Here is a 24,348-nt window from a genome sequence, read left to right on the forward strand (position 1 = left end):
CCTTAGCTAGAGTCCGAGAAACGAGACTTCAGCTTTGTTTGAATCATTAAATGAATTAACGGGATTGTTTAAGTTCATGTAAACCTTAGTTCGAGTCTGAGAAATGAGACTCCAACTTTAACAGGATTGTTTAAGTTCCTATAAACTTTAGCTAGAATTCGAGAAATAAGACTCCAGCTTTTTTTGAATCATAGAATGAATTAACGAGATTGTTTAAGTTCATGTGAACCTTAGTCCGAGAAGCATTACTCCAATAAGTTTGAGTTCGAGAAATGAGACTCCAACTATTTTGAATCATAGAATGAATTAACGGGATTGTTTAAGTTCTTGTAAACCTCAGTCAGAGTCTGAGAAACGAGACTTTAGCTTTATTTGAATCATAGATTGAATTAGCGGGATTGTTTAAATTCATGTAAACCTTAACCATAGTCTGAGAAATGAGACTCCAGCTTTTTTGAATCATAGAATGAATTAACAGGATTTTTTAAGTTCTTGTAAACCTTAGCCAGAGTCCAAGAAACGAGACTCCAACTTTGTTTAAATCATAGAATGAATTAACGGGATTGTTTAAGTTCCTGTAAACCTCAATTCGAGTCCAAGAAACAAGACTCCAACTTGAATAGGATTTTTTAAATTTCTACAAACCTTAGTCCGAGAAGCGTGGGTCTAATAAGCTTGAGTCCGATAAATGAGACTTAAATTTTTTCAACTCTAAAAATGAATTTCGATATGATTTAATGACGTTTTTACATCACCTATCTCGTTATTCAAACTTACCATAATTCAATAGTGTGTGATTGTCTTCATTGCATATGTGTAATTCAATTTGAATCATCATCGTTAGTAAGAAGAGATCTCTAGGACTTGACATTTGTGATTATCAAGGAGAGTTTATTATTAATGATCCGATAGAATACTCAGTAAGCATCACACCATTGCACAAACATGCACTTTTGTCTTAATCAAGGAGAATTTTTCAAAATTTAAGAATTTGACATCGTCAGTGAGAGTTCAGGCTCGAGGACCTGACATACCTTTAGTTAGGGGAAAGATCCGAACATCCCGACGAATTGCTAAATCAGGCTACAAAATGAATTGTCACTAGTTTTGGCATTAGGATATCACACTATCTACTAATGTAGATTTGCTATCTAGTTTGCTTTAACCTTCTGCCAAAGAGAGGCATTTGTAGACACCCCATTTTCGTACTCGCCTGATTAATCAACTCATCAACCTGATTGCGGCGATTCCCAATGATGGATGAATATTCCAGTGTTTTTTGTTTGTTACTAGATATGTTTTAAAATTTTAGATGAGGTACCTCAAGCGAACAAAACTTAAGAAACCACACGACGCTAGGAAAATATGACCCAAAAACATAAAAATCATCATTTTATGACAAAAAGAAACTTTATGATAAAAAATCACCAAAAAATTATAAATTTATAAAAATTCCCATGACATCAAATCATCCTTAGAGCCTACGTGACGCTTAGAAAAACCCTTTTGAACACATAAAACAATAAATTAAAATCAAATAAATTATTTTGCCAATTTTGACCAAATTCGACAAAATTATGAAAATACCCTCACAAGGTTCAAGAACACCTCACGCCAAAAAATTATAAATGATACAAACTAATACTCTCATTGAATTCCTTACGAAAAACTGATTTCAAAACATCCTAAAACTTTGAAAAAAGATTTCGAAATTCAAAATCCCTCTTTGAGGGCAAAACGATAAATTTCCGACCCTAAAATTTTAAAATTAATAATTAAAATTTTAAGTGAAACCTTAATAAATTAAATTTTAAATTTTAAATAAATAAAGTTAATTAACTAAGCCCACAGGCCAAATTTTAAATAGTAGTCCATTGAAATGGGAGCCCACCTGACATTTATTAAAAGACCCCTCCATTTGGGGGTCCAAAGAATTAAAGATATAATTAGGGGGGTTCTCCAAAAAATTTAAAAAATAATCTTTCATTGTACGTAAGAATGGAAACTCTAATTTAAAATTCAAAATCTTAATTAAAGAACATAATCTTATCTAAAAGAAACCAAGTCAAACTAAAAAACTCCTAAAAATTTTGTAAATAAGAGCTTCCACAACCTAATTTGGTAGGTCAAGAGAAATCCTAGGAAAAAGAGGTCAGAAACACCTCCCCAGCCTTCCCAAAACCATAAATCTAAAGTCTCAACTCCCTACCTAACACCCAAATCCCAATTTTTACTCAAAATACACCAAGAAACCCTCCAAAACACCTCAAAACCCTCCAAAATTTACCCAAAAAATCAAAAAATACTTAGATCTAGGAGAAGAATACTTCATCTTGGAGATCAGAAGTGGATATAGTAACGAATAAAAAGTAGGAAAACTCACACGAATACGCTTTCCGCAACTCTAAGGGAACCAATTGTCACAATCACTCAGGTAAGTTAGATTTTTATTTTATTTTTATTTTTTTAGGTCGATTTTAGCAATGTAATAATTTTTGAAAAAAGTAGAGACCGGGATTTGCGAGTGGGATCAGTGCCTAACACCTTCCGATCCTGTAACGTGATCCTAGGACCCTTTTTTTCATAGATTAGTACATTTTTCCGATTTAGAGTCAATATTCGGTTTCTAGACCATAATAACTAGGTGACGACTCCCAAACCCAAAAAAGTGGATCCGCAACCCATGGATTGAAGGCGTTTTCAGGTTGGATAGGCTAAGTTTTGGACTACCAGCACTTCAACTTTGGACAACTCTAATTTTATCCTCTCCCCAAATCACCTATAGATAGTACAGAACTTTTCGGGGGACCACTTCCCTTTTTACGCCATTAAGAATTCTTTATTTTGGGACCACAAACCTATTTATCACTTTAACCTCATCCATCACTTCATCATTGGTTCCAAGATAATTTGACCAAACCCCTCAATTTTGACTCTATTTCATCATAACTCACACCTCACTAACTCCTCTTTCTTTTGGGACCACAAATTTTTCACTATTTTAACCTTGATTTATCCTTTCCCAACACCATACAACATGGTCTTAAGGTAATTAAGTCATTTCTCTCACCTTTGACCTTGGTCCTTATTGTTCCCAAAAGTAAGCAAATGATATCCATACCCTTACTTTGTTTAGACTAGCTTTATGGCCAATGAATAATAAGCCCCTCTCCCATCTCATATTTCAAAACTTTTCTACTAAGTTCAAGGTAAATTACTGAAGTCAAGGACCTTGACCATTTTACCCTCTAAAGAGAATTCTCTAGAACTTCATGTTCTTTTACTCTTTTGCATTTTAAAGATCTTGGTTAGTGAGACTCAAGAACATGATTATGACCATCAAGGACAAGGGTATGAAAGAAAACAAGGGTCATCCATAAGGTATTCTTGGGAATATTATGCACTTGAGAAGAATAAAAATCTTTTGCCTGCAATGGTCTCCCAAAAGTCTATAAATAGAGATTTATTTAAGGTAAAAAGGGGAAAAGGTTTTTCGAGTAACAAAATTCTACCAAAAATAGTCAAAATCGGATCCCTTTTAACCCCAACCCAAAAGACAAAAATGATTCAATTCTTTTGAAACCACCAAGATGTGTTCGTATGGTGCTATCAGGTTATACCTGGGCTTTACACTGATCTTGTAGTACACCGTCTACTCATTCTTCCCAATACAAGATCGATCAAGCAGAAACTCTAAAGATTGAAACCAGAAGGGACTCTCAAAGTCAAAGACGAAGTGACAAAATAGATTCAAGCATGATTTTTAGCATCATCAACTTATCCAGAATAGCTTGCAAACATAGTACTAGTACCGAAGAGAAATAGCAAAGTAAAGATGTGTGTAGATTATCGAGAATTGAACAAAGTTAATCCAAAAGATGACTTCCCACTTTTGCATAATGACACGCTCATTGATAACACAACAGGATATGTCATGGTCTCGTTTATGGATGGTTTCTTTAGATATAATCAAATCAAAATGATAGAAAAAGATCAAGAAAAGACTTTATTTATTACACCTTGGGGTACTTTTTACTACACTGTTATGCCATTTGATCTCAAAAATATCGAGGCAACCTATCAATGAGCCATAACCACTCTCTTTCGTGATATGATTCATAAAAAAATGAAGGTCTGTGTGGATGATAGGATCGCTAAGTCTGATTTGGAAGAAAATCACCTCGTCAACTTATACAAAAGTTTCGATTGTCTGAGGAAGTTTAGTTTAAGGGTTAATCCTTCAAAATGTGTATTCGAGACAAGTTCAGGGAAGTTAATGGGTTTCATCATAAGTTGAAGAGGTATCAAAGTGGATCTAGCTAAAACAAAAACAATCATTGAAATGCAGCACTAATGATAAAAGTAGAAATACGGGAAAATTTCAGTACATTAGTAGCTTTATCACACAACTGACATCAATTTGTGAACCTATTTTCAAACTCTTTAAGGAAGAATGAATCTTTAAAATGGAACAACGACGTGAAAAAGGCTTTGATGAAATCAAGAAGTATCTGTTGAATCCTCCAGTCTTAGTTTTCCCTACTCCAGAGAGACCTTTGTTAATATACCTATCAGTACTTGAAACATCCATGGGATGAGTACTGGGGCAGCATGACGAGACGGGCTGCAAAGAAAGGACAATATACTACCTCAGCAAAAATTTTATAGATTACGAGATAAGATATTCTCCGTTTGAGAGACATGTTGCACCCTAGTTTGGGTATCTTAAAGATTGTGCCACTATTTGCTAAGTTATAAAGTACAACTTATTGCTAGCATGGATCCATTAAAGTACTTGTTTGAGAAACCTGCACTCATTGCTCGTACCGCTAAGTGGAGACTATTACTATCAGAATTCAATATCGAGTATGTCACGCAAAAGGCAATCAAGGGGCATGCTATCGTAGACCATCTAACAAAGCACTGTCTTCTAAATTACGAACCATTGAAAACAAAATTTCTAGATGAAGCCATTCTTTTTACCAAAATAGAGGAAGATGAAGATGAACCAAGTTGGAAATTATACTTTGACGGCATAGTCAATCAGAAGGGTAATGGGATCAGAGTTGTTTTAGTAAAGCCTGATGGATCGAATGTGCCCATAACACTCAAGTTACATTTTCAGTATACAAATAATCAAGCAGAATATGAGGTATGCATAGTGGGTCTCAAAGCAGCAGTAGAGATGGAAGTCAATGAGATCGATGTATTTGGGGACTCCAGTCTAGTTGTCTACTAGATTACCAACGAATGGCAAATATGACGATAAATATTAGTATCATATCATGAGTATATCAAAGAACTAAGTACTAATTTTTCTCGAATTACTTTTAATTAGATGCCAAGGGCGAAAAATCAGTTTGTAGATGCACTTGCAACCTTAGCCTCTATGATCAAAATCACTGAAGGAATAACCATTGATCCCTTAGAGATAGGGATTTAAGATGAGCTAGTTTATTGCTTACAAATTGAGATTGTGGATGTCGAAATAAAAACTCCACTATTCTTCAACGTCTAGGCTTATTTAAAAATAGAAACTACCTTTCAGAAGCTACAAAAGTCAAAAAGCAAACAATTAAAAATCTAGCTAGACAATTTCTTCTAAGCAGTGGGACACTCTATAAGTGATCACACCACAAGGTTTTCCTTCGGTGCGTAGCAGAAGTTGAAGCCAAATGTCTCAGAGAAGTTATCCACGGAGGGGTCTATGGTCCTCACATAAACTGGTACATGCTAACGAGAAAAATAATGATGATGGACTATTACTGGTCTACAATGGAGAGCGACTATTTCCAACATGTCAAGAAATGTCACTTATGTCAGATATATGCTAATAAAATCAATGCACCACCAAATTAGCTCCATTATATGATGTTACTATGGCCTTTCTCGCTCTGGAACATGGACAGTATTGGTCTAATCAATCCTAAAGTATCAAATAGTCATAGATTTATCTTGGTTGCTTTTGACTACTTCACTAAGTGGGTGGAAGCCATGTCTTACACAAATGTTACGAAAGGGCAGGTTATCAGATTCTTGAAGTAGAATATCATTTGTGAGTATTTTCTACCTAGTGTCATTATGTCAAATAACGCTCTCAACATGAAAAATAAAGACATGAAGAAGTTCTGTAAAGATTTTCAGATAAAGTATCATAGATCGATGGCTTATAGACCAAAAATGAATGAAGCAATGAAAGTAGCTAATAAGAATATCAAGCGGATCATTGAGAAGAGGCAAGTTCAAGCCGAATTACGAAGGTCCCTTCGCAAACAATAAAGTGATGTCAAGAAATGTGTTAATCCTCATAGAGATGGATGGCGAAGTATTTTTGGAGCCACTAAATACTGACATAGTTAAGAAATATTACGTCTAAGATCCGACACTTTAAATGAAAAGAGATCATTTTTCATTTTCCATCATTTTAGCAAAATATCCCTTAGTCAAACCCTTTTAAGCCTGATCATTTTTTTGATCACCTAAAATTGGGGCACACCCAGCGAATATACTAGGGCAAGCTAGTGAATATATTAGGGCAAGCCAGAAAATACACTAGGGCAATTTAGAGGAATAACTAGGTATTTTGAATAAAAAGATAAGGGAAAGAAAAAGAAAGAAGTCAAAAAATATTAAAAGAAAAGAAAAGAAAAAAAAAAGTTTCATATAACTCCTGGTTCACACGAGGATAAACTGTGAAAGGCTAAAAATACAAATAAAAGTTAAAAGTCGAATTTTTAGCCTCAAACTCAACTCACATCTCTAAGGCTAATAGAAAGTCGAGAGGATAATATCATTGAGAGTTCTAATAAAAAGGGTAGTTTAGGAAACAATAAGGGCACCCCCTAGCTCTTACGTAGTATATCTATCTTATTTTTAACCTTTCTATATCTTTTTTTTATATTAAAACATAGCCATAACTTACATTACAACGCAATAAAGTCTTCTCCGATCAACTAAAGGGTCAAAGGTAAGATCCTAAAGTCGACTGGTTGGTGATGACGGAATTCAAACAATATTTTGTATCAACATAAAGAAGTAGATATGGGCAATAAGGACACATTGATCTTATGTCTGCATCTCGAACTCAAATCACAAGAGTCGTTAGAAAACACGAAAGGGAAGATCATATCGGATATTCAAAAATAAGCGCAACTACTAGAACAAAAGTAAAATTGAATTATCAGAAAAGTAGTTACAAAGTAGAATCTCTGATCTGCTAGCTCAATTTGAATTATCATACTACTAGAGTCATTGGGAATTCATATAGGCTCAATTCATTGTATCTATTTTTATTTTATAATTTTAATAAATGTAGCATAGTCTGAATGGGCACACTAAAAATCTGAAAAGGCGATGTGAGTAAAAATATCAATTGTGGCAACATCAAAACTATTGACATGATGAAAATCCTAAAAAGGCATCAATGTGCAAAAATGATAGAAATTCGAACTTAGTAAAAACCTTAATAGGCACTAAAGTTAACATTGGAAAGAAAAATAGAAAAAATAAATAAAAATTGTCAAGAGTTTCTTTTAAATATCACCAACCAACCCAATCTCACATTTTCCTATAAATCTTTCACCTCAACCCCTCAAATTCCCAAAGACAAACGATTTTGACTTTGTGGATGAGTCTAAAGGATCTAAGAGAAGTTGAAAATGGGTCCACATAATCTGTTTGACCCATTTATCTCGATAAGTAAAAAATGTTCAAGCTTGACCTACTCATGTCCTAACTTTGCCTAATTCGAATAACTTTGCAAATAAAAAAAAATTTACTGGTCTTTCTTTCAACTTTATTTTAAAATTTTAAAAATCCAAAAAAAATCTTAAAACCAGAAAAAAACTATATTTTCGACCTATGAGAAAAAATCTAAAATTTGTATCAAAACAACATTTTTCAAAACAAGATATATTTGAGGCCAATAATATTAAAAAACTATTTTCCTATTCATTACATAATTTTACATCATTTTGCTCAAGTGTACAGAAAATACAGGAAAATTATGTCTAGCTATGTGAAACATAAGATGCGTCTAAGCAAAGCTCTAAGTTGCGAACTTGAGCCACCAAATCAACAATCACACATTCAATTCTGCACACGCACTTCAATTCGATCCGCCTCGATTTCCACTTCAATTATCGAGATTTCTGCACAAGCGCTTCAATTCTTTCGCATAGAAATTGTAAGGACTCTTAATTTCTATTGATAACCGTAGATTGTGAAAACTGCATTTAGGATTTTTATCAAAAATTTGTATTGGGTTTAAAAATTTTAGAATTCTTTTTGTTATTTCAAATTCATGCTAGAACTTGCATATTTTGATATGTTTAATTGTATTTTATAACAAATTATGCGTGGGTATGATATTTTACTAGGTTTGTAAAATCCTGAGTTTTTAATTCGTATCTCGAGGAAATAAATAATGGAATTTTGAGAAAATCTTGAAAGTGAGACTTAGGGGTAAACCTTTATGAGCTTTCTGATCATTTTTAATGGAATCTGACCTCACCATTAGATTCAAAATGATCAAAAAACATATTTTAGCCTGTAAGCACATTCAAGTGCGAGTCCAAATAGAAAAGTTGCAAAATCCTCGATTACCGAGTCGGACTAGGCTAAAATAGTGATTGTTTGCTAGAGCAAGAATTATTAAGATTCGATTACACCATTGGGTTCATAATGAAAAATTATTGAACATGGACTATTTATTTGTCATTTTTGGAGCACAGAAAGTCAAATTATCGTCAAAAACGAAAATGACGTCAATTTTAGGGGTCACCTCAGGCCAAAAATGTAAACTTTTGATAGAGACATAATTTGTAGAAATTGAATGTACCATTAGATCAAAAACAAAAAATTAGGTGAAATAGAGTATTCATTCGTCACTTTTGGAATTTGGACGGTCAAGTTATCGTCGATTGAAACAATAGGCGAAATACCGATTTCGTCCCAAATTTTATATAAATAAAATTTTAATTATTTTTAAACTCGTCTTCTCCAACCTGTCCAACAGCCAATGCAAGTTTTTTTTTTTTTTTTCAATTTTATTTTTTTTAAAACTTCAACCTCAAATCCACGAAAAACGGCTTACCGTCGTCGATCGATGCAGAAGGGAGAAACGTCCGCAGTCGTATTCTCTACAAAACCCACTCAAGTTCCTTCCATTTTCTCATCTTTTTCACCCCGTATCGTCAAAAATCAGTCGTATATATATACGGGGGTTTTGAAACTTCGACCTCGGATCTCGCTTATTTCGGGGTCAAATCGTCTTCCGTCGCAGAAGGGAGAAAGGACAAGCACATCGAGATCTTGAAACAACTGGGCCGATTTCGAAAATTAGCTGTCTCAAAGTTCGGTCCATCTAGATTTTCGCACCAACCGTCTCGAGTTCTCTGTACGCACTTCGATCATCTCGCACAGAGCTAAGGAACTCTCAATTTCTATTAGTAATCGTAGATTATGAAAATTGCATTTAGGATTTTATCAAAAAAAATTGATATATTTTCAAAATATAGAATTCTTTTGTTATTTCAAAATTCACGCCAGAAATTGCATGTTTGATATATTTAATTATATTTTTTAACAAATTATACATGGATAGGGTATTTTAACGGGTTATTTCCATCAGTTGGGTCTTGAGCACTACTCGGACCCCTTTTTGATATAAAATTTGTATTTTCTTAATATTATTGATAAAAAATAAATTTTATAATTGAAAAATATGATTTAATATTCAATGAACTCATATTGAGTTGATAATATTAGAAAATGAATATTTTATTGAAGAGATTGAAAACTGTAAAAATTGAAAAAAGGGAAAAAGGGTATGAAATAGTAAAATGTCAGAATCACACCCAAGGGGTGATGTCTATATTTTACATTATTGTGTGGTGTGTAGGTTGGTGAACGGATATCCAGGGATAATGTTACTAATTGCATGTTCATTTACTGTCTGTTAACGCAAGGCGCTGTTTACTTTTTCATTCTGTTATTTATTTTAGGCCTTATAGCCACACTTGCATGCTATGAAACTGGATATCCATTCTCAACCTTGTATTGTTAATTTCTTTTTTATTTTTAAATAAAAATAATATATATGTAGTTATTTTATGAGCTGATAAAGAGTCTGTGAATGCTTGAAGGGATAGAATGTAAAACCCCGAGTTTTTAATTCATATCTCGAGAAAAATAAATAATGGAATTTTGAGAAAATTTTGAAAGTGGGACTTAGGGGTAAAACTTTATGAGGTTTCTGATCATTTTTAATGGAATCTGACCTCACCATTAGATTCAAAATGATCGAAAAACATACTTTAAAATATAAGAGAGTCCGAATAGAAAAATTACAAAATCCTCGATTACCGAGTCAGACTAAGCTAAAATAGTGACTTTTTGCTAGAGTAAGAATTATTAAGATTTGATTACACCATTAGATTCGTAATAAAAAATATTGAACATAAAAAATTTATTTGTCATTTTTGGAGTACAGAAAGTCAAATTATCATCAAAAACGAAAATGAAGTCAATTTTAGGGGTCACCTCAGACAAAAACTGTAAATTTTTGATAGAGACATAATTTATAGAAATTGATTGTACCATTAGATTCGGAACGAAAAATTAAGATAAATACAGTATTCATTCGTCACTTTTGGAGTCCGGACGGTCAAGTTATCGTCGGTGAAGTTATCCTCGATCAAGTTATTGGCGAAATACCGATTTCGTCCCAAATTTTATATAAATAAAATTTCAATTTTTTTTTAAACTCAACTTCTCCAACTTGTCCAACAGCCACGAGCACATCGAGATCTTTGAAACTACCAGGCCGATTTCAAAAATCAGCCAACTCGAAGTTTGGTCCGTCTCGATTTTCGAACCAATCGTCTCGATTTCCCCGCACGCACTTCGATCATCTCTCACAGAGATAGTAAGGAACACTCAATGTCTATTAGTAATCTTAGATTGTGAAAATTACATGTAGGATTTTATCAAAAAAATTTGATGTATTTCTAAAATATAGAATTCTTTTGTTATTTCAAAATTCACACAAAAAATTGCATGTTTGATATATTTAATTATATTTTTTAACAAATTATACATGGGTAGGGTATTTTAACAGGTTATTTCCATCAGTTGGCCCTTGTGCACTACTCGGACCCTGTTTTGATATAAAATTTGTATTTTCTTAATATTATTGATAAAAAATAAATTCTATAATTGGAAAATATGATTTAATATTCAATGAACTCATATTGAGTTGATGAATATCAGAAAATGGATGTTTTATTGAAAGATTGAAAATTGTAAAAATCGAAAAAAAGAGAAAAATGGTATGAAACGGTAAAATGTCAGAGTCACACCCGAGGGATGATGTCTGCATTTTACGTTGTTGTGTTGTGTGTAGGTTGGTGAACAGATATCCAGGGATAATATTATTGGTTGCATGTTTATTTCCTTTCTGTTAGCGCGAGGCGCTGTTTACGTTTTCGTTATGTTATTTATTTTAGGCCGGGTGGCCACACTTGCATAGTAGGAAACTGGATATCTATTCTCAACATTGTATTGTTAATTTCTCTTTTATTTTCAAATGAAAATAATATATATATGTAGCTATTTTGTGAGTTGTTAAAGAGTTTGTGAATACCTGAAGGGATAGTGCGTCATATCATCCGGAGTGATGTACTATCCTAGGATGTACGGTAGGGACCACCAAACTCATACGTAGTATGGGACGCGTATGAGAGTGGAGTCACAACTGAAATTTGGGTTATTCCTCTCTATCTTTACCAGTGAACTTGTAATATAAAGGTGGTCGTATACGAATAGTTTGTATATTTACATGCACGCCTGATAGGCATAGACGAAGATGATTAGTCAGTAATCACTAACAATCTATAGTAGTCGAACGTTCTGACACATCGAAAAGAGACCCATTGCTTACGGTCACGTCAAACGACCAGCCTGAGCCAGATAAATGGTCAATTAAACGTGGTAAATACAACGACCGACTACAAAATCAGGAACTAAAAACCAGAGAAGATTTGTAACATCATGTCCCGATTGGAAGCGATCAATCGTGAATCCCAACTCTCTAATTCCAATACTCCACCATAGTGTATTATGTATTTGTTGCCTTACTTTGATATATAACATGAAATGCATGTTTAATGTTTCTATTTGGTCAATTAGATTTATATAAAAAGAAAATGTTATAGTAAGTACTGTTGATTGATGTAATGTCAATTTTAAAATATGTAGCTGCTTATCCCTGGCTATATATACCAGTTAATCATAATTTCTTTTTTAAAACTTTGCTTATTTTAAAATGATTCAGTACGTTTATTCATTCATGATAGGAGAGGTTATTGACAGAAATTGTTGGCTTCCTTATTGGGTAACTATTGTTACTCACCCTTTCCTTCTCCATTTTTTTAGTTTCAGATTCAAAGCTTGGCGAGGCAAGTATAGAGTACGAATGAGGATCATCTGGTGGGTCAGATAGATAATCAGAGTTCGTCACCTGGTGAGTATTGTTGTTATTACCCCCTAGTGGTGTCGATTTTTTCAGGAGTATTATAGATGTTGTTTTGAGTGTTAGGAATTTTGTTAGAGTGAGGAATCTCTGTATAATTCTGTATATAAACTTTCTTCTTCCGCACTCTGATCTATTGTACGTTATTAGACGTATATAGGCTTCCGTTAGTACAATATTTTGTTTGTTTATATGCAAGATTATATGTCGTTTCTCAGGTGCAAGTTGAACACCTTGGAATGCTAGCATAAACAGAGGAGACCATGCCGAAATTTCAAGGTGCCACCTAGTACCTCGAGATCTAACATGGGGATTTGTGTTAGCGTTTGGCGGGGCGTCACAAGGTTATTTTTATCAATGGGGTCCTATGTACTGTTCGGACCTCGTTTTGATCTAAATTTTGTAATTTTGTAATGTTATTGATAAAAAAATGAATTTCATAATTGGAAAAAAATGATTTAATATTCAATGAACTAATATTAAGTTGATGAATATCAAAAAGTGAATATCTTGTTCGACAGATTGAAAACTACAAAAATTAGAAAAAAAAAAGGTAAAGGAGATGAACGGTAAAATGTAAGAATCACACCTGATGGGTGATGTCTGCATTTTACATTGTAATATTGTATGTAAGTTGGTGAGGGATATTTAGGGATAATGATTAGTTGCATGTTTATTTAAATTCTGTTAGCGTAGAGGCTCTAAGTTCTGTTATTTATTTTAGGTCGGATGGCCACAATTGCATGGTAGGAAATTTGATATCTATTTTCAATCTTGTATTGTTAATTTCTTTTTTGTTTTTAAATAAAAATAATATATCTATGTAGATATTTTATGAACTGTTAAAAAGTCTGTGAATGTCTGAAGGGATAGTGCGTCATGTCATCTGGAGTGGCGTACTATCCTAGAATGTACGGTAGGGACCACCAAGCTCATATGTGGTATGGGACACGTATGAGAGTGGAGTTACAACTAGAATCCGGGTTTAATCTTTTCTATCTTTACCTGTGAACTTGTAATGTAAAGGTGGTTGTATACAAATGATTTGTATATTTGGGAATCACATGCACGCCTGATAGGTATTGACGAAGATGATTAGTTAGTGATCACTAACAATCTATAATAGTCGAACGTTCTGACACATCGAAAAGATACACATTGCTTACTGTCACATCAAACGGTCAGCTTGAACTGGATAAATGGTCCCGCAAGTGTGGTAAACAACGACCAGCTACAAAATCAGGAACTAATATTTTATTATGAAACATTATGTCCCGACTAGGAACGATCCAGTTGTGAATACCAACTCTCTAATTTCACTACTTCATCATTGTGTATTATGTATCTGTTACCATATTTTGATATATAAAATGAAATCGATATTTATTGTTTCCATTTGATTAATTAGATTGGTATAAAAAGAAAATGTTATAATGAGTATTACTGATTAATGTAATGTGAGTTTAAAATGTTTAGTTACTCATCCTTAACTATATGTATTAATTAATCGTAGTTTCTTCTGTAAAACTTTGCATATGTTAAAATGATTCAATATGCTTATTTGTTTATATTAGGAAAGGTTATTGGTAGAAATTATTTGTTTTCTTACTGAATAACCATTTTTACTCATCCTATCCTTTCTATATTTTAGCTTCAAAACCTGCAGTTGGCGAGGCAGGCGTAGAATCAACGAGTGGGGACCATTTGGTGGGTCAGATAAACAACCAGAGTCTTTTATCTGGTGAGTACTAGGGCTATACCTCATAGTGGTGTCGGTCTGTCCACGAGTATTATAGATTTTGTATTGAACGTTAGGACTTTTGTTAGAGTAAGGAATGTTTGTATAATCATTTATTTTGGTTATCCTTTTGCACTCTGATCTATTGTATGTTATTAGATGTATATAGATCAGAGTACGAAAGGATAATCAAAATAAAGGATTATACAAACATTCCTCACTTTAACAAAGTCCTAACGCTCAATACAAAATCTATAATACTCGTGGATAAACCGATACCACTATGGGGTATAGCCCCAGTACTTACCAGATAATAGACTTTAGTCATCTATCTGATCCACCAGATGGTCCCCTCCCGCTGGTTCTACGCCTGTCTCACTAATTGCAGGCTTTGAAGCTAAAAATAAGAAGGAAAGGATGAGTAACAATGGTTACATAGTAAATAAACAAATAATTTATGCCAATAACCTTTCCTAACATGAACGAATAAGCATACTGAATCATTTTAACAAATATAAAGTTTTACAGAAGAAACTACGATTAACTAGTACATATAGCCAGGGATGAGTAACTAAACATTTTAAAACTCACATTACATGAATCAGTAGTACTCACTATAGCATTTTCCTTTTATACCAATCTAATTGATCAAATGGAAACATAAAACATGCATTTCATTTTATATATCAAAATATGGTAACAAATACATAATACACAATGGTGGAGTAGTAGAATTAGAGAGTTGCGATTCACGACCAGATCGCTCATAATCAGGACATGATATTTCATAATAAAGTATTAGTTTCTAATTTTGTGGCTGGTCGCTGTTTACCACACTTACGGGACCATTTATCCAGCTCAAGTTGGCCGTTTAACGTGACCGTAAGCAATGGGTTTCTTTTCGATATGTTAAATTATTTGACTACTATAGATTGTTAGTGATTACTGACTAATCATCTTCGTCTATGCCTATCAGGCGTGTAAGTGATTCTCAAATATACAAACCAATCGTATACGACCACTTTTACATTACAAGTTCACTGGTAAAGATAGAAAGAAATAAATTCGGATTCCAGTTGTGACTTCACTCTCATACGTGTCCCATACCATGTATGAGCTTGATGGTCCATACTGTACATCCCAGGATAGTACACTACTCTGGATGATATAATGTACTATCCCTTCAAACATTCACAAACTCTTTAACAACTCACAAAATAACTACATTTATATATTATTTTTATTTAAAAATAAAAGAGAAATTAATAATAGAAGGTTGAGAATAGATATCCAGTTTTCTATCATGCAATTGTGGCTATTAAGTCTAAAATAAATAACAAAACTTGGAGCCTCTACGCCAACATAATTTAAATAAACATGCAACCAATCATTATCCCTGGATATCCCTTCACCAACTTACATACATCATTACAATGTAAAATGCAGACATCACCCCTCAGGTGTGATCATTACATTTTACCGTTTCATCCGCTTTTCCCATTTTTTTCAATTTTCGCAATTTTCAATCTGTCGAATAAGATATTCACTTTCTTATATTCATCAACTTAATTGAGTTCATTGAATATTAAATCATTTTTTTTCCAACTATTAAATTCATTTTTTTATCCATAACATTGAAAAATTACAAAACTTATATCAAAATAGGGTCCGGGTTGTGCACAGAACCCAACTGGCGAAAATAATCCAATGAAATATTCTACCCATGTATAATTTTTTATAAAATGTAATTCAACATATCAAACATGCAAGTTTTGGCGTGAATTTGAAATAACACAAATAATTCTATATTTTTGGAAACACATTACAAATTTTTGTTAAAACCCTAAATGGAATTTTCATAATCTACGATTACTAATAGAAATTGAGAGTTCCTTACAATCTCTGTGTGAAAGAATTGAAACACGTACACAAAAATTGAGATGATCAGTACGGAAATCAAGGTGGATCGAACATCGAGACAACTGATTTTTGAATTTGATCAGGTGATTTCGAAGATCTCGATGTTGTCGTCCTTTCTCCCTTCTATAACAAAAGATGTTTGGCCTCAAAACATATGAATCTAGGGTCGAATTTTCGAAACCCCTGTATATATATATATATATACGGCTAATTTTTGATGATACAGGACGAAAAATAAGAGAAATCGAAAGGAAATTGGGTGGGTTTGATAGAGAATGACGTTGTAGACGTTTTTCCCTTCTGCGTCGGAGGTTGAAGACGGAAAAAATCAAATTTAAAAAAAAAAAAAGTTCGGCTGGTTTTGAGTTGTTTAGAATGATGATAAATAGTTTTTATTTTAAAAAAATTATTTATATAAATGCAGGACGAAATCAATATTTTACCTATTATTTTGTTCGACGATAACTTGACCATCTAGACTCCAAAAGTGACGAATGAATATTCTATTTTGTCTAATTTTTCGTTTCGGATCTAATGACGTGGTCAAATTCTACAAATTATATCTCTAGAAAAAATTTACTTTTTAGGCCCAATTGGACCTTAAGATTGACGTTGTTTCGTTTTTTATGATAATTCGACTTTTTGGACTCCAAAAATGACAAGTAAATAGTCCATTTTCTATAAATTTTTTTACGAATCCAATGGTATAATCGAATCTTAACAATTCTTGATCTAGCAAAAAGTGATTATTTTAACCTGGTCCGACTTAGTAATCGAGGATTTTGCAACTTTTCTGTTCAGACTCACACTTGAACGTACTTATAGGCTAAAATATGTTTTTCGACCATTTTGAATCCAATGGTAGGGTCAGATTTCATAAAAAATGACCAGAACAAAATTCTACAGTTTTACCCTTAAGTCCCACTTTCAGGATTTCCTCAAAATTCCACTATTTAATTTTCCTCGAGATATGGATTGAAAACTCGGGGTTTTACAATATTACCATCGACTTCATATGTACCAATTGAATTATGAACCCGATTGTAATTATATTACAATCGACTTCATAATTTTTGTTACATATGAACTCAATGGTAATTTAATTTTCGTCGAGTTCTTATTATTAATACAATTGAACTCGATGCTATAAAAAATGAACATACGTCTTCTCTGACAATAAATTGATGGAAATTTGAAAAAAAAATAAAAGAAAAATTCATTAAAACGATAAAATCAAACTCTATTTTCATTTTCAAATCAAAATGAACCATAAATATCATATTTTTATTTTAAAAACGAGTCAACTACCTAACAAAAAACTAAAATCAATCATAGCTCTTCAAATCGACTAATAAAACCTTCCAAAAATACAAATTCTAGTTTCTTCTTCCTTCTCTGATGCAAATGGTATGTCTTACGTAGCGATTGGATGCCAGAAATTGAATTTCTTTTTATGAAAATAGTAGTGAATTTTGAAGTTAGGGTAGTTCGGGCAAAAACGATTTTTGAGGACCATTTAGAAAGAAAAGGTTTACTAAATGTCCTGTTCAGCTAGCTACGAAAACATAAGGACTATTTTGAAAGAAATCCCTTCGCAAGGAGCCTTTAAATACTAAAAGCATGCCAAGTTGAAAATCAGAGGCCACCCCAATATCCTAGCAGGTAAATCTTGTAGCAAAAGCAAGTCTTATTTTTAATGCCATAAGTTCATGCATAATGACAGATTGGCTTTTCGAACTGTTTGCAGAGGCTACAATAGCACCTACTCCCCAAAATATTTAATTGCCCTTATGGAACCCTCTCGATGCTCAAGATCCAAGCCCCATTTCTTGGTGGCTTCCATCTACACAACTTCGGATGCTTGCCTAAGGTAACATTTGAAATAGTTAGTTATAACGAACCCCTTATTAAAAATTTGTTGTATCCTTGTGAATATTAAATTAGATTTTTAATTAAAATTGATGTTCTTTTATGGAGTGCACTATACAATGTTTGGGAGGAGGACACAACAATCCAACACTGCTTAACTTATTAGAATTAAATGACTTTGCACTTACAATGTTGTTGTAATATATTGTTCTTTTAACCATGCTTGACAGTGACACTACACCCACCAACCTATAGCATTTTTTAAGCATTAAAGTGCCCCCAGATACCCCCTAGTTTCTATGTACCTCCACTATCTATTCTTCCATTTCGAATAAGATATTGTTTGGTAAAACATTTTAAATAGTCTTAAGGCTCATGAAGTCATGATGTCTCTTTCAGCAGGCTATATTTGATGCTGTACCTTATGTGATTTAGAATATTTTGAGGGCTTTCTACGACTTTTCAAGCATGATGGGATGGGAGTCACTCTTTAGGTTTGACATCTTTTTACGAATTTCTTTGTTGATTCTACAAATTTGATTTGAGAACTTTGAGATTTAAATATTTCAGTGAATCGTATAACTCATTTCTGATTGAAAATCATGCCTCAAAGTTGTCTCTTATTGGTCTTCTTGCTTTAATTTATTGGGACATTTATGTCTACACATTGGATAACAACAAATTCATGTCACATACTCTTGTCACTACTTAAAGCCGCACGAGAGAGACGTATAGAAACCACTGCTATGATGTAGGATCTTCAGATTGGGCAGGAGCATGAATATGAGACTCCAAGTTCAGTTATGATATGCTGGGCTCTAATGTGTTCAGGGTAATTGACAACGTTCTTGTAGCCTACCTGTTGGGGAAAACTCATAAATAAATATGATCTTTGGCTCAACTATATTCAATCGATCAAACAAATCAAATTAACTTAATGGGGTTTCTCAAGGTTAAAACCACATGTGTAGAACCAAAAATCCTTGTGAATAACTATATATATATATATATATATATATATATATATATGGATAATGGCAAATCCCTAGAATCCTCGAGCTTTAATCCAATGTCTCCAATCCAATAAATCTGAAAAAGAGTAATGAAAATAACAGTGCAATACCTACACCTCTACGCACATATAACCGATGGGGAGAAGGAGAAGTCAAGCCTGTATGTCCGAACGTGTGCGTATGTAAATAGAACACATTCTTTCCAACAAATCCACCCATCATACACAACAAAAATGCTTGCTTTTAGCGGCAGCCAAAATAGGTGCAACAATAAAACATGGACAATTAGAAATTAAAACCTACTTGCATGCAAAAACTAACGAAATTTCGTGAAAAACCTCTCTCCCTGTATCATCAAAATTTTGTGAAAAACTTTCTCTATCTCTTTCTCTGTATCAAGTTCGTCTCATCTCCTCTATACCTAGGGTTTTGATGTTCATGGAGGAAATCTTCCCTTTTAACATGTATCTCTTTCTCTCTGTGTATCAAGTTCGTCTCATCTCCTCTTCACAATTTTTGAAGTTTTGAGAATCAAAATAAAAAATTTCGTAGCTCTTTGAGGTTTTGAGAATTCAAATCGTAGAACGAGGTATGATTCTTATAACAAGATTACTATGATTTCTTTCTCCCATAGAATTCGATGGATTTATGATTTAAGATTAGTTTTTTTTGCAAATTTCATAGTATTTAAAGGAGATTTTCATCAGAGATTGCTTGAATTTGAGCTAAGTTTGCTGGCTTTAGAAATCAAGATAAATAATATTACTCAATTAGTAGGTATAATCCTGAAACTCCAGATTCTGTGTAATTGATTTGAGATGTGGTAGATTTGAGAGTTATTTTTTTCGATTATGAGAGATTTTTTATTTGTAGCAATTGTGAGTTGATGTTTCTTCATTTATAGTTTTGTGGTGTTAATAGCTTGAATATTATTCTAAGATGAGATTTTTTGGTGCTAAATCTAACATTGAATTTTCATGTAAGAATCCCTTCCATATTAATTTATTGGTTTAGAGTGAAAGTTATTCTAACTATAGAAGATTTCTAAGATTTTGATGAAGGAAAATTCTCCAAAAATTATAAATAATCAATGTTTTGGACATATTAGAATTAATTTGATTAAAAATATGTATACATGTTTAAACAATAATTTTCTTTTTCTTCTTGGTTAGATTTTCAATGAATAAAAGTTATAGACACAAAATCATATATCTGTTTCAATTCCAATGTCTGGGTTTGATGTGTTGAATCAACACAATGAAACTACCTTTAGGTTAGGTAAACATATTTGTAGTAAGCGATCAAAATAAGCGAATGAAAATAACATACCATATAATTGGAAGAAATTGAGTATATTCTTTGAGTTGCCTTATTAGAAGCATGATTTATTGAGACACAGTCTAGATGTGATGCATATTGAAAAAAATGTATGTGATAATGTACTTGGTACATTATTGAATATTGAAGGAAAGTCGAAAGATAACTTAAAAGCTCGTATCGACTTCATAGATATGGGCGTGAGATACTCTCTTCACTCATGAGTACTACCTAGCAAAAACAAAACTTATCTTCCTGCAGCTTACTTATCAACGGATAAGACTGAGAAGGAATTGTTTTGTAAAGTGTTGAAGAGTGTGAAGGTTTAAGATGGTTACTCTTTAATTTTGCAAGACGTGTCAATTTAGAGAATGCAAAATATCAGGACCATAGAGCCACGACTCACATGTTATAATGCAACAATTTTTGCCATTGGCTGTGAGGAAGTCATTACCCAAGAATGTGAATTCAATATTGATTGAATTAAGTAATTTCTTTGGAGAATTATGCTCCAACGTCTATCGAGAACAAGATATGATACAATTGGAAGAATCTATTGTGCTTACACTTTGTCATTTAAATAGGATTTTTCCACCAGTATTTTTTGATAATATTATGCATTTGCCCATCCATTTAGCTATGGAGACGATGGTTTGGTGGACTTATCCAATATTGTTGGATGTATCTTGTTGAAAGGTCTTTCATACCTTCTAAGTTATCAAAGATTTACTTTATACTTTATAAGTTATCAAACATTTACGTGAATTATTGTACTTCCATATTTTCACATATTTTAGATTTGTGTGCATATAGGTACCTATACAAACTAAAGTACTATGTATGTAATAAAGCACAACTAGAGGGGTCCATTACAGAAGATTACTTAGCAGAATAATGCCTTACATTCTACTCAGGATACTTACATAATGTTGAAACAAAGCTCAATCGACCAATACGAAATCTTGACGAAATTGTGATAAGAAGTGCCTAACCATTTTTCTTGTGTGATATAAAATGGTACCAAATGCATCGTTACGTATTGTTCAATCACAAAAAAGTTGCAATATATCTAGAGCAAGGAAAATTATCATTCCTTTCTCATTCTTATTAATTACGATCATGTGTCCATGATATACAAAAAATGCACACCGACCAATTCATAGATTAGTTCAAGAATCATGTAAGTCACACTTAATACATATAAGTTAACCACTTAAGTTATGTTTCGATAGTTATATTTATTTTCTTTATTTCTTTAAATAGGTTAAACTAATGCAACAAGCAAATAGTGTGGTACCAGATGGAATTATATAGCATACTAGGGGGTCTAGAATTAATAGCTAAAAAGCTCAAAGGATACGTCTAAAATGGATATAGGTTTCAAATTGTGTATAAAGAAAAGGGACATATGAGTTAAAATAGTGGTGTTGCGGTCACTGCAAATACTATAAGTTAGGTGAGTACTAGGGACACAAGGTCTGCTATAGGAGACTTAGTGTATTATGGGCGTTTAACTGACATTATCGAGTTGACGTATTTTCAACATCTTAAACTTGTATTGTTTAAATGTGATTGGGTGTATGTGAGGGCCCAAGGAATAGGGATTAAGATTGATGAGTTCGGATTTACTCTTGTGAACTTCACATAATTGTTATTCGAAGGATCTCATCCATTTGATGAACCATATGTGTTGGCATCTCAAGCAGAGCAAGTTTTCTATGTGCAAGATCCACTTAAACTAGATTGGCAAATTGTGATCAAGACTAAACCAAGGGACTTTTTTTTTATATGAATGGCGAATGTATTGAAGATGATGATGTGGTTTGGGAGAATAAGCCATTCAAAAATCAACACTTACGAATTTTGGAACGAGATGATGATGTCAACGTTAGTTGGGTTAGGGAAGATGTGCCTGGAGAAACAGTGGATGCACATCCTCAATTATTCTTTTCGCAACCCGCTTCTTCTATTGAATCTATTGACAATGAAATTGATTTGGATTTTGATAACGATTGTTGATATTAGAGTAATGTTGATACTTGTAATAATTATTGGTCTCTGTTGTAGCTTTGTTTTTGTTTTTGAAGTTCTAATCTTCGTTGTAAAGGTGAGGAGAGTTTGTAGTAAAAATACTTGGTTTGCACTCTACCTTTGGGGTATTAATTAGGTTTCAAAATTTGTGTTTTTTATTTTAAAAGGAGACTAAATGGTTAGTTTTGGGAAGATTAGTGATTGTAGGTAGATAGATGTTCAATATTTGGGTAATTGAGGTAACGAAGATGGGGGCTCTTGTAGATTTGGAAATATGAGGTTGGAACAACATATTTTTTGTAGCTTTTCTGACATAGATAAGAGAAAGAATTCCCAGCTTTTTCATCGTAGTAAAATGCCATTGAAGATGCCTTTGTGTTCCCTATTTACTCAACCATCTCTTATACAATGTTTGTGTGGTCATTCTAATTTGAAAAGATCAGCATATTGAATTTTTTTCATCATTTAGCCGTTTAATAGAATGCCAATTTATAATGTTGTGGATCTGCCTTGCTTCGTTGAAAACTAACATTACTAATCAAATCTCCCTTGCTTCAAATGTCCAAAAATTGGAAACTATGATATGTATATGCATCAACTACTTTGCATGTTTAGGTATTCAAAGTCTTTCAAGCTTAGTAATGTCAGTTGGGATGAATAGTTGCCATTGGTTTGTTTAGATACAGGATTACATTGATTTCCTATTTTTACAATCCATGTCGGTATATAAAAGCCTTTTGGCTTGACTGCTTGATGTTTGGTATATTGTATCTATTGCAGTTGAAGCATATTTAGATTTTCACTGTTGTGCATGTTGTCTTCCAACTTGCTGAAGAGACCCCTTGTATTTCCACAGTTATACTTGCTTTACATTCTGATGTATGCCTAGCAAACAAATTTTCATGCCTTGCAAGATCTTTGGAATAATTCTTAAGTTGTGTATAATTATCCTCAATTATTTAGCATTTATGTTTCATATATATGGATAGGAGTGTCAGAATCCCAACTGAGGTAACAAGTACCTTAGTATTCCCAAAATATTGGACTTATGAAATTTGTAGTATATTTATTGTGTAATCATAATTGTATATCATACTATATGGGTTGTAATGAGTTATATGGGATCGATTAAGTCTTCCAAGGCTTTTATGATAATGATGATGATGATGGTTTGTTCAGATGTTTACATAATTTGTTTTAACTCTGTCATAAGAAAATCTGAAAAGTTTCTATGTTTTGAATTTGTTTTGTTTTAAGTCTTGCAAGGATCTTAAATGTGTTATTTTTTGATTTTATCTTCTTTGGATTTCCATTCATCCATTTTAGTATCATTCTCTATGCTAACTCAATCTATTAAGATGTTGTCTTATTTTTCTTCCAACGTTTAGCTCTGTAATGTGAAGTTGGTTTTACTGCCATCTCACAAAATTTTCTTTTTAACTTGATTGGAGTGCATTGGCCCATAAGCCCACTCCATTCCATTCATCTCATATTTTATGGACAATATCTTGCTCAATCTCCATCCTTGTGTATGTTAGAACTAAGCTAGAGTAGTTACATAAGCAACAACTTTGTTCTCCAATCTTTTTTGTAGCTTTGAATGGATGGATCAGTATTGCAGGTTTGTTTCTGCTACAAAAATGTTGAAGCTACAAAATTTTTATGGTGTTCCTGATTCTCTAAAATAATTTTCTTGTCATTTTACGTATGATTCGATATTTTTTGTTTGTTTTTGGTCAATAGTTTCAAGCCAAATCTCAAATATCTAAATCTCTATTTTAATTGTGTGTTTGTGGTTTTCAATTTTCCATCCCTATCATCCATCATTAGAAATAATTTCATTCCTCTATTCAATACTGTTTAAAATAATGTATATCCAAGTGTGTGTTCATATCTACTCTTACAAAATTCCCTTGCTTGAGTTGAAA

At 32.8% G+C, this 24,348-nt stretch overlaps 1 protein-coding gene across 1 annotated transcript; it reads left to right on the forward strand.

Moving 5' to 3' along the window:
* Positions 1–4,777: 4,777 nt before the first annotated feature.
* Positions 4,778–5,239, forward strand: LOC147393191 (uncharacterized). Its single transcript, XM_086455075.1, has one exon. It carries the CDS (start codon positions 4,778–4,780, stop codon positions 5,237–5,239), a length of 462 nt encoding a protein of 153 aa, XP_086311201.1.
* Positions 5,240–24,348: the final 19,109 nt, after the last annotated feature.

The sequence above is a fragment of the Akebia trifoliata genome, chromosome 10 (assembly GCF_017979445.1).
Source record: "Akebia trifoliata isolate Shusen 1 chromosome 10, ASM1797944v1, whole genome shotgun sequence".
NCBI lineage: Eukaryota > Viridiplantae > Streptophyta > Magnoliopsida > Ranunculales > Lardizabalaceae > Akebia > Akebia trifoliata.